This window comes from Ochotona princeps, chromosome 1, assembly GCF_030435755.1.
Source record: "Ochotona princeps isolate mOchPri1 chromosome 1, mOchPri1.hap1, whole genome shotgun sequence".
NCBI classification, from domain to species: Eukaryota; Metazoa; Chordata; class Mammalia; order Lagomorpha; family Ochotonidae; genus Ochotona; species Ochotona princeps.
The window spans coordinates 27,086,595-27,101,444 of record NC_080832.1 but is presented as its reverse complement, the minus strand read 5'-3'; the positions used below and the strand labels follow the sequence as shown (position 1 = coordinate 27,101,444).

Sequence of the window (14,850 nt, the reverse complement as noted above, 5' to 3'; positions counted from 1 at the left end):
CAGTTCAAATCCAGTCAAGATTCTTCATTGCAAGAATATACCAAGCATAGAGTCCAGCATCTTATTGTCCAGATAAATTCAACAGTTTCTTGGGGAGACCATCTCTGGCCTGAACGCAGAGCTGGCAGAATATCATCCCGACCAATGCCTTTTTAATAAAACAAATCTTTTAAAAACCCATAGGAAATACATATCACATACAAAAAAATTGCATACCTTTCAAAACAGTTTTGTCCCAAAATCAACCTATCATTTGCTTCCCTTTTGCCACAACTTTTTGCACTTCTCTTGTATGATTCCTTGAGGAAACATTCCTAAACAGACCATTTGGGTCAGGCACTGGGCCTAGTGGTTAAGGCACAGCTTGGGATGCCCACATACCACACTGGAGGGCCGTACTGTTGTTCTGGCTCTGCTCCGGATTCCAGCTTTCTCTTCATACAAACCCTGGGAGCCAGTCAGGATGGCTGGGGTGACTGGGCGCCTGCCACCCACATGGGAGAGCTGGATTGTGTTTCCAGCTGGGAGCTTTGGCCCAGTGTACAGCCCTTACAGACAGCTGAAGAGAGAACCAGCAGGTGGCAGCACTCTCTGTCTCCTTTTTTCTTGTCTCTGCTGCTCAAATACAGATTAAAAGAAGAAATTCACATTTGTCTAAAAAGAAACAAATGTACCCAACACAAGATTTTGTTTTGCTCTGAAGCAATTCAACGGATATATTACATAAATATTCTCAAATCACTAAGACAGATGGTGCGTTAAAGGAAAGCAGGAAAAAAGAGAAGCAAGATCAAAAGACAAGGTGATGGATACATTGGCCTTTTGTAGACCATAAGCAAGAAAGTTTACATTTCAGAGAAATTTTAGTTTATGGAAACTTAAGGCACGATTTTGTGGCTTTAATTACTAATGATATCTGTTTTCTCATTAACAGAAGCCAGGATATCAGAGCCTTAAGCTCTTAGTACTTGTGCTATCAGAATGGTTAGTGTAAAGCACAGCACATTTGGCAACATGTTGCATGGGCTATTTAATTTCATCTGCTTAATGTCTACTGTGCACATGATACTGTCAACAAAACACTAGTTCTCAAAAACTGTATACAATGCAGTGGCAACAAACATAAAAAGGTATTATAACATCATGAATAAATATCAATAGAGATAACTGGAGACAAAAATTTAAAAATTGTACAATGTCAACAGAGACATAATACAGCAGCTAGAGAGGCATGGGAGAAGGTGTAAGACAAAGTTTATGTTAGAGGCTGCTGTAAGAACAATGACCCATGTGTACCCCACAGGTGGATTACAGCAGTGGAAGTGGCACGCTTGGCATGTACTGAGACACCAACACAAGAAGCAGCAAATGTCATATACAGAATGAAGAGAGGAGAGTGGATCCGGATATGATGGCAGTTGAGGTTGGAATGATTCTGGGTAAACCGTCTTTGACAAGCTCTGAAGAGGGACTTCAGACCATGAACTGTGAGGAACCATTAAAGTAGACTGAAGTGAGGCTTTCAGTGTGGCAGAAAGGTCAGGCACATTAAAATCATTACTTTTTTAAATTTCAGAGGTAAAGAGGAGAAAGGGGGAAGGAAGAGGAGAAAGGGGAACGAGCAAGAGAGAGACTGACTCCCATCTGCTGGTACACTCCCCAAAGGTCCTCAATGGCCAGGACTGGGCTGGGTCAAAGACAGTAGCTAGCAACTTAATCCAGAACTCCCACATGAGTAGTAGGAGCCCATTACTTGAGCCATCACTGCCACCTCCTGGTGTGTGCATTAGCTGGAAGCTGGAGTCAGGAGCCAGAACCAGAAGTTCAATCTGGTTATGTTGAAACGAGATGCAGATCACTTAACCACTGTGCTAAACCCCTGCTCCCCAGGCATGCACTTCACAAAGATTACTGTGAGAGTGATACTGGAGAGGAAACTGAATGGAGGGAACCTTTTAGGAACCCATGAACATCTCACTGTGACAGTCATTTCCTCAAGTGGTTTCGCCAATGATGGGCACTGAGCTCTCAGGGAAAAAGTCTCTCTCTGTATGCCACTGCTGACCTTTCACCTCTCCAGCAAGTGACCAGTCATTATACATGATACAAAACACAGTGTGTGTTTCAAAAACAGTCCTAAATGCAGATGGAATCGGCTTTCATCTCTCCAATGCCACATAATGATGCACCTTGAGTGTTATCCAAGAATAATCTGAAATTGGCAAAAACCTCTCTAAGAAACACCCAGATGTATCAGTCAAACCCTAATAACAAGAAATGAAAATCAAGAATGAGAATCCCTAAGTGCGGAACACATTGGAAGAAAAACAAAGAGGGGGGGAACATTTGGAGCAGAGGCCCAAGAAGGGATGGAAACACGGGCTCAATTCCCAAAGCTGAATCACACAATTGCAGGTGTAGGTACGATGGTTTCTGTAGGAATTGTGCAACACTGTTCAACTCGATCAGTGGGTTGGCTAATGTGGAAGACAAGATAAGTAAGCAACCAGCCTCCACACTGCATCCAAAGTCATCTAGCCGTAATTCAATCCCTTTTCCTTAGGAATCTCCCCTCTTGATTTTGTGTTCAATTCCATAACCACATGAAATAACCTCATTGTCACTTCAATTAATATGGGTGCAATATGAGGTTACTTATTGCAAATAACTGCATAAACACATAGGAGTCTATGATTACCATGCTGGTGTCTTCAGTTTGAAAAGCTTTTCTGATGCTTGAATGACTCTTACGTGGTCGTTGGCCAAGACACTAGCCCCCAGAAAAAATCCAACTTCCCAGTAGCTCTGGAGATTCTCTAAGCTTCCCTTTTTACCAAGAAGGCTACTTAGTTTCACTCCTAGAAAGAGAACAGAAAACAGAATGTCATGAACACATTACAGCGAGTCAGAGCTAAGTGTTCGCTCTAAAGCAAGATTAAAATAGCTTTGTTAAGTTTCTGATTAAAGTGACTCAAGATCATTGCAACACTAATCAGAAAGCTAGAAAGAATAAACTGATTATTCTTTACTTTAAAACATATATATCGGTGCAGACTTTTTATTTAAGGATTTCTTCTATTTTTATTTGAAAGGCAGAGAGAGAGAGAGAGAGAGAGAGAGAGAGAGAGAGAGAGAGAGAGAGACCTCCATCTACTGGTTCACTCCCCAAATGGCAGTGATCCAGAGCTGAGCAAATCTGAGGCCCGCAGTCAGAACCCCTCTCTGAGTCTTCAACATGGATACAGGGGTCCATCTTCCTCCACTGCTTTCCCAGGCCACAGGCAGGAAGTTGGATCTGAAGTGGAATAGTTGGAACATGAACTGGTTCCAACATGGGACGCCAGTGTCATAGGTGGAAATAGCCTATGGAGCCATGGTGCCAGCCCTCTCAATGCAGAACATTTAGGAATGGAAATAGTTAAGGATGAAATCACAGAAATAATTTAAAAATAAAATTTCAGCCTTCTTCTTACAACCCAAAATTTCATTCTATAATGTTGGCTATTAGTCTTTGTAGAAATCTGTCACATAAATATGACACTCTATCAGCCAGTATTTGTACAAAACATGGTTGATAGTGTTATAGTATATGGATGTGTCATGTTGTATTTAGGCAAATGCAAATAGATCATTTTTATTATCATAAACATTCTTGCACAACTGCTGTGTGTACTTGTTCAATTATTTCCTTACACTAAAGTTCCAAATGTGTATTTGTTGGGGATAGAAGATATGCGCATTTCAAGTGTTGACAAATAAATGCTGTGTCAAGTTCTGCTCTTACCTGAAACAACTGACAAGGACTTCCTCCACAATGCCCTTTCTAGTTGCAGGTACTACCCAGTCTACCCATCCCTACCAAAGAAATGGATGGAAAAATGAACATGGCCTTATTTAGTCACTGAAGTTATTTCTCATATATCTATTTCTCTTTTGGGAATAAGCTTTATGGTCTCTGCACATATGATATATGAAACCAGAGGATATTGTTTTTTTAGTTAAGAAGCTGGTTCTAATTTTTTTAATTTAGGAGTTCTTTTTCTCTCTTCTGCTCTTCCTCTCTTACCTAGAATACAGGAATAAAAGCTGAGTATATAGAATCTGTTCTGTATTTAGCACTATACCAACTGGACAGAGTTGCAAAGTAACTGCTGTTTTGCATGATTCCAGGATTCAACATTTTTAAAGCTTTGGATCCACAGGACCAAATGAATAGAGCATTATCTCTGGTACATGACCCTATCATCATTATCTAGTCCATATCGGTCCAGTATTTTTATTTAAAATATTTTGGCTACATATATAAGCAGTGGTTGTTAGGTTATTATTGATTTATCTACCATCTTACTAATTCTTTGATTCACCTGTTTCTGCAATTTGAATTTTGACAGTGCTCTCAATTAAAGACTGGCTTGAGGGGGCAGGGGGAAAATTGGTAGACTTCTAAGCATTCAATAGTATTAATACTTTAATGTTTATCATAATTTTTATCACATTGTGCTTTAAAAGATACAAGGCTGTTTTACTGAAGAAAGGCAGGACATTTTTACCGAACAGTCATTCCTATGTCTAACGCTGCATGTTGAAAATGGTACCGTTTTCAGTCCATACAACACTACAATGAACTAGATTATCTCCTTAACGCCTGAAGAGGATCAGCACCTTGTGTAAGGTCACAAACTCAAAGATGGTAGAGATGAGATTCTTTCCACTTAATCGTCCTTATGAAGAATTTAAAACATAGATGAAAGCAGACAAAAAGTGGTACACTACATTTTCAACAAGTGTCAGCATTTTGCTATTGTTTCTCCCTGAATATTTCTGCTGAACCATTCCAGGTTAAATCACAGACATGTCATTGCACTCTGAAGTGTATACATGTCTAAAAAACCTTATATGTCATATTCTATTATTGTCCCTAACAAAATAATAGTTCCCTAAATTAGTGAAATCCACTTCTGATTAAATTTCCTAATTATTCCCCAAATGTTTTATTATGGTCTTCTTGTCCAAACCAGAATATAATCATGTATCATTAATTTCATTTGGTTTTTATACCTCTAAATCTCTCAGGTTTATTCATTTTCCAAGTTCAGTATTACTGTTTTATTATTTTGGATGAGAAAAAGGTATTACTTAGTGTACAACAGCACCAGTCATATTTGTTTCTATCTCTCCCTTTACATCATTTTCTTTCACACACACACATACTTGTATACTTATCAAACAGCAGCAAGTGTCCAAGTTTACAAAAATAAATATCATACACTAAAACAATCAGTACATAATAAATATTGATTCATTTGGTTAATGGCTATAGATTCCATTCTTTGTAAAATACAACATTTTTTTTTAAAGTTTTATTTGTTTTCATTGGAAAGTCAGATATACAGAGAGAAGAAGAGGCAGAGAGGAAGATCTTCGTCTGATGATTCATTCCCCAAGTAACAGCAACAGCCAGCGCTGCGCCGATCCAAAGCCAGGAGCCAGGAACTTCCTCCAGGTTTTCCACGTGGGTGCAGGGTCCCAAGGCTTTGGGTCGTCCTCCACTGCTTTCCCAGGCCATAAGCAGGGAGCTGGATGGGAAGTAGGGCTGCCGGGATTAGAACCGGCACCCATATGGGATCCCAGCGCGTTCAAGGTGAGGACCTTAGCTGCTAGGCCATGGAGCCGGGCCCCAATATAACACTTACTAAGGAAAAGGGGGGATACAGAATGATGGCTCAGTGGCCTTGCATGTGCCAGGATCCCATATGGGTGCTGGTTCATGTCCTGTTGCTCCGCTTCCCATCCAGCTCCCTGCTTTTGGCCTGGGAAAGCAGGGGAGGATGGCCCAAAGCCTTGGAACCCTACAACCTGCGTGGGAGACATGAACAAGCTCCTGTCTTCAGATCGGCTCATCTCTGGCCACTGTGGCTAATTGGGGAGTGTATCAGCAGATGGAACATCTTTTTCTCTGTACCTCCTTCTCTCTGTAAATCTCCCTTTCTTAATAAATCTTAAGAAAAAAAAGGGGTGGGGGATCTCTGGCCAAAGGGATCATTTGTTTGAATTCTGCAACCTGTTTCATAATTTGTCTACAGGTTTAAGATATTTTCACACATTCTTCACTGCTCCCCACATTTCATCTCCCTAATACAACAATGAAAATTGGCTTTAAATATTTTTGAATCTACAGAGTGTGTGGCTGATATAACGCACCTTGCTTTTGGAATTCAGCAATATAAACCAGTGAGCAACTAAAGATGGTGGTTCCCAATGTAAGCATGCCCATGATCACCAGCAGTTCAAAGGCACCAAAATCTGCGGCAGGTTAATGTAGGTTAAGACACAAAAGAAGGGCTATCATTTGGCCTAATAATTAAGACACCCACAGTTCATAGTGGAGTACATTGGTTTGATCCCAGCTCTGGTTTCTGACTCCAGTGTTTTGCTAATACAGGCCCTGATGGGCAGCGGTGATGGCTCAAATAATTGGTGCCTACCATCTGCATGGGAACCCTGGACTAAATTACTAATTTTAAGCTTTGGCCTGACCCAACTGTAGCCACTATGGTCATTTAGAGAGTGAATCACTGGACGCTATCTCTTTGTCTCTCTCCTCTCCCCTCCATTATCTCCCCCCAACCCACCTTTACCTCTCAAATATCTTTCCTTTTTAAAATGACAAATGCCTCTCTTTCCCTTCTTGTTCAGTTTGGACCAGACTGAAAATAACTTGTATGCAGAAATATTGGTTCAGAGAGTCTCAGTTGATATTCCAAATAGGCTGCTGTGGTGTTTGATTTAAAAAAAAAAAGTATTCTTTTTGTTTACAGTAATTTGGGGCGTCCAATAGCCACTGCTTCACTCTATCAATATTCAAAGACTAATTTTAATTGCTGTGACAGGATCATTATTTCAACAAAAACAAACCACAACTTTCCTTTCCATTACTCAGAAATGCTTTGTAAAATATTATTTGTCTTATCCTAGAAGACATTATATAAAGGTTACTACAGTGATTTTCAAAAAAAGATTTTACTTATTTGAAATCAGAGTTACAGAGATAAAAAGAGAGACAAAAAAATTTTCCACTCACTGGTTCACTCCCACATGGCCACAGCAGCCAGCATGGAGCCAGGCTGAAACCAGGAGCTAAAAGGTTCTTCTGGGTCTGCCAAGTGGTGGTAGGGGCTCTAGCACTTGGGCCGTCTTGCACAGCTATAACCAGGGCATTAGTTTGGTCAGAAATGGAGCAGCCAACACATGAACAGATGCTCATATGGAATGCCAGCACTGTAGGTAGCAGGTTTATAGGCTATGCCATAATGTCAGCCCACTATGCTACAATGATGGCCCCTTAAATGATGACTTATATAACACAGTACATATTCTTAATCCATTTTTAAAGATTTACTTAATTTATCTGAAACACAGAGCAAGATAGAGAGGAAAGACAGAGTGAGACAGAGCTTTCACTTGCTAGTTCACTCCCCAGAAGGACCATAACAGCCCAATCTGGGCCAAATACAAACTCAGGAGTCAAGAAATCTAGTCCTGCTCTCATGTGGCTTCAGACTGGGGCCATCTCCTGTTGTCTTCCCAACACAAAACAGTAGCCAGGGCTTGAACTTGTGCTCTGATATGGGATGCCAGCATCACAACTGGCAGCTTAACACTAGCTCCTTCTGAATCTTTTTGCCTAAACAATCCATCCACACCTATTTCTTTTCATGACATTAACTTTTCTTGCATTGTAGATTTGTTAGTTGGTACTTCAACACATTGTTTAACTTACTTCTCTAGATTCTTAAAATCTTATTAAGTGGATGTTCTACACCTTAAGGTCTGGGTAAAAAAGTCTGGGGTGACAAAAGGTAACAAGAGATGGGCTGTGCTATACACTCATTACAGAAAGCACAGGCCGGGCCATCACACTATCACTGAAGTGAAATTTGATCATCGACACCCAGGCCTCTCCCTTGTACATCTGTTCTCTTGTGTTAACTTTGGCACTATATATAAACATATTAAAATGTAAATTTTTTAAAGAATAAATATTTTCAATTAATGGTTTTGGTACTAGCTGATGACTGCTGCAACGACCAATTATTTCAATGTCACTATCATTATCAGTTTTATCATCCTCCTTACTTTATTAACTTACATTCTTTTGACGAATGCACTCTCGAAAAACAGTATATTCACTATGTAGCATATTTGAAGAGCTGTATTTTGTCAAGTGGATGTAGAGTTGTCTCTCATAAAAAGAAAGAAAAGTACCTACTTCTTTCCTTATAGTTTCCAATCTTATGAAAAGTTAACCTATCTTCAGAGGTGACAAGAGAGTTGTTTTGTGGTTGGTAACGACTTTTGGTTTGGTTTTGTTTATTTTTTCATGATTATCTTAAAGAAGAATTGATGTAAATGTTATATTCAATAATTTTTTAATGTTTACTGAAAATGAGATTCAAACACCGGTCTGTCTCAGTTCCAAACACAGTGTTCTTTTAGTAGGTTATCATTACTGTTGGTGACCCAAGCCTGTAATTCTGACTCTCATCAAATGGCTCACAGTTGAAAAGTTCCACTGGAGATGGGAAAATCATATTTTTATTTAGCTAAAGTCTGAATATTGATTTTAAGGCTATTAAGCTGAAAATAGGAATATGAGGTAAGATGTGGTTTGGTTTTTTAAAAACTAATTTAAAAGTAAAGAATAGACAGTAATGAATCTTCAAAATCTGAAAAAGAAAACAGAGGTCGATGAGGCAGTTAGTCATAATCCCAAGCAAACATATAAGAATAAGCAGTCTTTGGACAACAGATCAAAGAGGTAAGAATTGTTTCTAACATTGAAGTTGTTCAACTTAAGATAATATGCTTAGAAAGTTTCAGCATGTGTTACGACATCTTAATTTTAATTGTTTGACTTTTATAAATAAAACAAAAACTCCAAAAAGCATCTAAAGAAGTGATTTTATATTGGAAAGTCTGACTGGTGTAAGAACTTAGTAATTCAGATAAATTCATATGCTTGTGGGAACCAAGAGGAGGAATGAGAGAAGATAAAAATTACTGCAAATTTTGTTTAGAGAATCTTATGTTTTGGGGAGAATGGAAGGTAGGAACATACACAGAGAGAGAACACCCCCCCCCCGACTTGCTGATTCACTTGCAAAAGGCCCACAGTGGCTGGGGCTGGGTGAGGCTGATGCTGAGAACTCAACCCAGGTCCCTTATGGGTGGCAGGGACCCAACCCTTCAAGCTGTCGCTTGTTGCCTGTCACTTGTTGCCATTTTAGGGTGTGCATGACCAGGAAGACAGAATTTGCAGCAGAGCTGGGACTTGAACCCAGGGATCTAACACTGGGCATGTGTACCTGAACTGATATCTCAGGCATCAGGATAAACTCTTGCTTCTATTTACAGCATTTAAGGAATACAACTACAAATCTTTATGGTATGCCAAATATGTCATTAACAGTCTTGTTTTTATTAGATACTATTAAAATTATAATATCTGACACATTCATTTAGCAAACCTATCTTAAATTTCTTGAACATCTGTTTAATCTTAACATATAAAAATTTACCTAAAGTTACCTTATTTTGCTTAGCAAACTTTACGATTACATTGAATTTAAAAGTGTGTTCTAGTTTTTTTGCCATTGAGTCATACACAATTTAGAACATATATCACAAGATTTTAGAAACCTAAAACTTGGTTCTTAGGAAAGTCAAGTGCTGAGTCTGTATTTACATAGTTTCCAATGTTTAACTTTAATTTCCTATGTTTTCAAATGTATAACATGTAATATGAATGCGTTCTTGCAAAAAAGTAAAATGTATTTTCTTCACAATGTCATATTAAACACAGTTCCTCAGAATGCTTACCATATTAATCCACACCCAATTTAAAAGATTTTGGAGCAAGAATTGTGAGCTCTGGTTCAAATCCTAGCTTCTCTTTTTCTGATCCAGCTCCTTGCTAAATTGCCTGGGAAGGTAGCAAAAAAATGGCCCACGTATCTGCACCCGTTTGCCCACAGAGAAGACCTGGGTGGAGTTCCCGGCTCCTGTCTTTGACTTGGCACACCCCAGCTGCTTACAGTCATTTGGGGAGTGAATTAGCTGATGGAAGATTTCACTCACTCTGCCTTTCAAATAAAAATAAAGCTGTAGAGTTTCAAGCAAAGCTGGGATTTACAATATAAATGCATTTTCAACTGCTGTTATTGCTCCACCCATACATGAAAATCAATGTGAGCTCCAGTGATGACTTAGAAGCATGAACAAAACTTCATTTTGAGCTCAAGAATTAAACAATAAAAATTACTTTTAAACCACAGCTGAGAACGCCACTCTAATGTGTTGGCAATAAACACTTCATTACTTTTACTCTGAAGTTTTTAAGAAAGCTTTTACTATATTCAGACTCATAAATTTCCCCCAAGCCTTATAAATGAGTCCCATCAAGTAAAGTAAATCAACATTCAAGAGTCAATGTTGTTAAAAATTAAGAAACTTGGGTCCGGCGGTGTGGCCTAGCGGCTTAAGTCCTCGCCTTGAACGCCCCAGGATCCCATATGGGTGCCGGTTCTTATCCCGGCAACTCCACTTCCCATCCAGCTTCCTGCTTCTGGCCTGGGAAAGCAGTGGAGGACGGCTCAAATCCTTGGGACCCTGCACCCTTGTGGGAGACCCGGAAGAGATTCCTGGTTCCCGGCTTCTGATCGGCGCAGCACCAGCTGTTGCGGCTCACTTGGGGAGTGAATCATCGGACGGAAGATCTTCCTCTCTGTCTCTCCTCTTCTCTGAATATCTGACTTTGTAAATAAAATCTTAAAAAAAAAAATTAAGAAACTCTCAAGTTGAAAATTTTTAATGATTTATGTATTTTTATTGGAAAGGCAGAGTTACAGGAGAGACAAACATAAAAATTTTTCATCTGCCAATACACTCCACAAATGACCGCAATGGTTAAAGCTAAACCAATCAGAAGCCTGGAACCTGGAGCTTCCTCTGGGTCTCCCATGTGGGTTCAGGGTCCCTTTGGGCCATCCTCCTGTTTTCTCAGGTCACAAGCAGGGAACCAGATGAGACGTGAAGCAGTTGAAACACGAACTAGTGTCCAATGGGATGCTGTTTATAGGAAAAAGATTGGCCAATTGAGCCATCATGCTAGCTCTTCAAGTTTAATTTTTAAAGGAAAAATTTCTTCCACAATTCATTACAAACTTTCCCCTTGTGAAAAATGAGGCCAAATGTTTCTGTATGCAAGAATAATAACAGGGGTGGCATCTGGCCTAGTGGTAATAACACACATGAAGATAACTGATATTCCATGGCAGAGTGCCTGGCTCTGCCCCTGACCTCTGCATCCTGTTAATGCAGACCCTGGCAGGCAGAAGTAATGGCTCAGGTGATTGGGCACCTGTCGTTCATGTAAGAGGCCTGGATTGAGTTTGCCAGCAATTGGCTTTGGTCTGGCTCAATCCCAGCTGTTGTGGGCATTTAGGGAGTAGATGGGATTAAGAGAGTTTTGCTTTTTCTGTCTCTTTGCCTCTCAAACAAATAAACAAATAAGACCTAGAAGTGTCCTGTGAAGGGGGGTGGTTAGACTCAAGAAAGTAAAATCTGATTACCATAGACAGAACTCCAGGATGGAGTTCCGGCGGCGTGGCCTAGCGGCTAAAGTCCTCACCTTGAAAGCCCTGGGATCCCATATGGGCGCCGGTTCTAATCTCGGCAGCTCCACTTCCCATCCAGCTCCCTGCTTGTGGCCTGGGAAAGCAGTTGAGGACAGCCCAATGCATTGGACACTGCACCCGCGTGGGAAACCTGGAAGAGGTTCCAGGTTCCCGGCATTGGATTGGCTCAGCACCGGCCCGTTGCGGCTCACTTGGGTAGTGAAACATTGGATGGAAGATCTTCCTCTCTGTCTCTCCTCCTCTCTGTATATCCGGCTTTCCAATAATAATAAAATCTTAAAAAAAAAAAAAAAAGAAGAAGAACTCCAGGATGAGAATCTCAAAAAAAAAAAAAAAAAAAAAACCGCGATCAAAACCCAAACCATAAAATTTACTCAAAATTTGTCCCCTATGACTCTAATTTCTTTAAATTCAGGGAAGGGTCAGCAGATGAGACAATATTTATAGATAAAAGGGATGAATGAGGGTGCATCCCACCCAGGCTATAATTGAGAGATGGTCTCTGAGGCCAGACAATGCCCAGATTGCCATCCACTTCCAACACCAATGTATTCACACAGACACAAGCACAAAGGAGGAAACGGGACTGAAGCAACAAAGGGTCCACTGCTGTGGTGCAGTGAATTAAGCTGCCACTTGCAACAGAAGCATCCTTTGGGAGCACCAGTTTGAGTCTCACCACTTTACTTCCTGCGAATGCACCTGGGAATCAGCAAAAGCCGGTTCAAAGTGCTTTGGTCCCTGCCAACCATATGGGAGATCCAGATGGAGTTCGAGGTCCCTGGCTTTCACCTAGCCAGCCCTGGTTTTGCAACCACTTAGCAACAGGAGATCTGTCTCTTTCTCATTAATTCTCTCAAATAAATAAATAAATCTTAAAAAAATCAGGAAAGCACAACCTAAATTAGGAACCATTCCTGATGTGCCACGTACAACTAACCTTATTTGGGCTCTGGAAGTTGAATTCAGAGCCCACAGTATCTATACTAATTTGAGCTATAACAGTAAGTATGAATCAGAGGGCTTTTAAGAATAGTTAAAATAAAATCTAAATGTAATTAACACCTAACGCAGATTCTGGATTATGCACAAAACAATTTTATGATGTTGTTCAGAAAGTCAGATGTGACAGAACGCAAAGGCATCTGTCTACAAGTAAGTCTTCCTCTAGGCCAGGATTTCTGGCATAGTGGGCCTTCCATAGCGGGGGACCCAAGATCAAGTCCTGCCTATATTTCCACTCCAGCTATGTGCACCCCAGGAAGTAACAGACAAATGGTCCAAGTTCTGAGGTTCCTGCCACCCATGTGGGAGATCAGAATAGGGTACCTTGCCTCCTGGGTTCACCCTATCGCAGCCTCAACTGTTGCAAGCTAAGGAATTAAACCAGCAGATAGAACATCCCTCAATCTCTCTCTACCCCTGATACTCTTTCAAATAAATAAATCTTTAAAAAATGTGTTTATCTATATATTTGTTTGTTTGTTTACTGTGCCACACTGGGTCCAGTTTCGTGACTTCCATGTAAAAACAGCAAGTTGTAATTACCAACTTTCCGAAGCTCAAAGGAAGATTCAAACTGGTGGCCAGCTGCAAGGAGGAGCACAGCATAATTAATTCCCGACTGCAGTGTTGGCTCAGACTCAAATGCCTTTTTGAACCTATTAAAAAAACACAAACACACAAATGTACAATTTTACTTTCTTAATCATGAAATGCTGGGTGTGCAGTAACTTCTGTTTGCATACTTCCAATTCCTGAGTAAAAAAAAAAAAAAAATTCCTCTGGCTTTCACCTCAGAACATAGTGTGCTCTTAGATTTAATGCTTAACTGCACCACCTTGTTCCTGGCTCCACTGCATTCCTCTGGCTCACCCTCAACCTAGTGCCCTCTGCCTTTTAAAAAATCTCTTCACCTACCTACCAGAAATGGGGGAGTGCAACTTACTTAAGCAACACACATTTAAAAAAGTAGGATCCTGCACATATTAAAAAAAAAACTTAAAAATAAATAAACACTGAGGATGATCATGCAGGCAGCATATTGAAAAGATCAGTCCCATAGATTGATTCTGACTGCCCATGACAGGCAGAAATGAGGAAAAACAGACACTGTGCCTCTGCATACTAATGTTGGCTCCCAGAGCCTAAGCACCCGTTTTTGAATATGCATGCGACGGTAAGCTGACCTCTGAGAACACTTCAATACTGGAAAGGACTTCAGTGTTAACATCCACTGTAGTTTCAAGGTAACACTTTTTAGCATCCATTTAAAGCCTTCCTCACATCCATCATTAAACAGGCCATAACATTCCACATTATTTTGTTAGCACACATGGAGAAAAAAATGGAAATAAATTTCCTAGTAGAATAATAGAACCTGCTTCAGACAAACACATGCTAAATTGAAACCTTTGTTCTTCAAGAAATCAGACTGAAGAAAACATGGGACTAACTACCTAATAAATGACCATTAACATTACAAACAGTTATGTAATGGGGAAATAATTATGATAGTCATTCCTATTTCATGATAGAGACATTCCGACTTAAGTCATAATTGTGTGAATGAACCAGAAGAATAAAAGTGGTGTTAAGTATCACAGTTAAAATTATAGTACATTCCTGGATCTTACATATACTTGAAACTTTCCATAATTTTTAATCTGAAAGAGCAAATGAAAATGTCCATTTTTCTGAATATTGAAGACAGTGTTTACTTAAAATTGTCTTATTTTTCTAAGTAGGACAAGCCTCTCTCAATGGAAACAGAAATCAAACAGGCCTTAATCTTAACTAGTTGGCAGTGCTTGTTATATATCTGATGATAAGACAAAAAATTTTCAACTGCATCACGGTAGGTGATTAAACAGCAATTTATCTCTCCAGAAATATAGATGTTTCCATTTCTAAAAAGGAAAAATTATGTACTCAAATACAGATATTCCAAGTCATATCAAGGAAAGATACAACCACCAAGGATTGGACCCATATAAGTTTCAAAGGCCTTTGTTCTGACGCCAGCAGAGTCCCAATAAAAAGGGCTTAGAAAAAGAACAAAGCAATACACTTTCCTTTCTACTAGTTCATTTCAGATAAGCAATATTTTCAACAAGTTTCTCTTGTTGCCTTGGAACCAAAGAACATAAAATAG

At 39.7% G+C, this 14,850-nt stretch overlaps 1 protein-coding gene across 1 annotated transcript in view; it reads right to left on the bottom strand.

Annotated features, from left to right (window-relative positions):
* The window catches only part of MAP3K5 (mitogen-activated protein kinase kinase kinase 5), a 240,487-nt gene that overhangs the window by 114,646 nt on the left and 110,991 nt on the right, over window positions 1–14,850 (bottom strand). The window contains exons 8-9 of the mRNA XM_058671310.1: window positions 13,245–13,357; window positions 2,699–2,858 (exon numbers count right to left, since the gene is read on the bottom strand). Of these exons, the coding sequence (XP_058527293.1) occupies window positions 2,699–2,858; window positions 13,245–13,357 (273 nt within the window). The remainder of the gene's footprint in view (window positions 1–2,698; window positions 2,859–13,244; window positions 13,358–14,850) is intronic.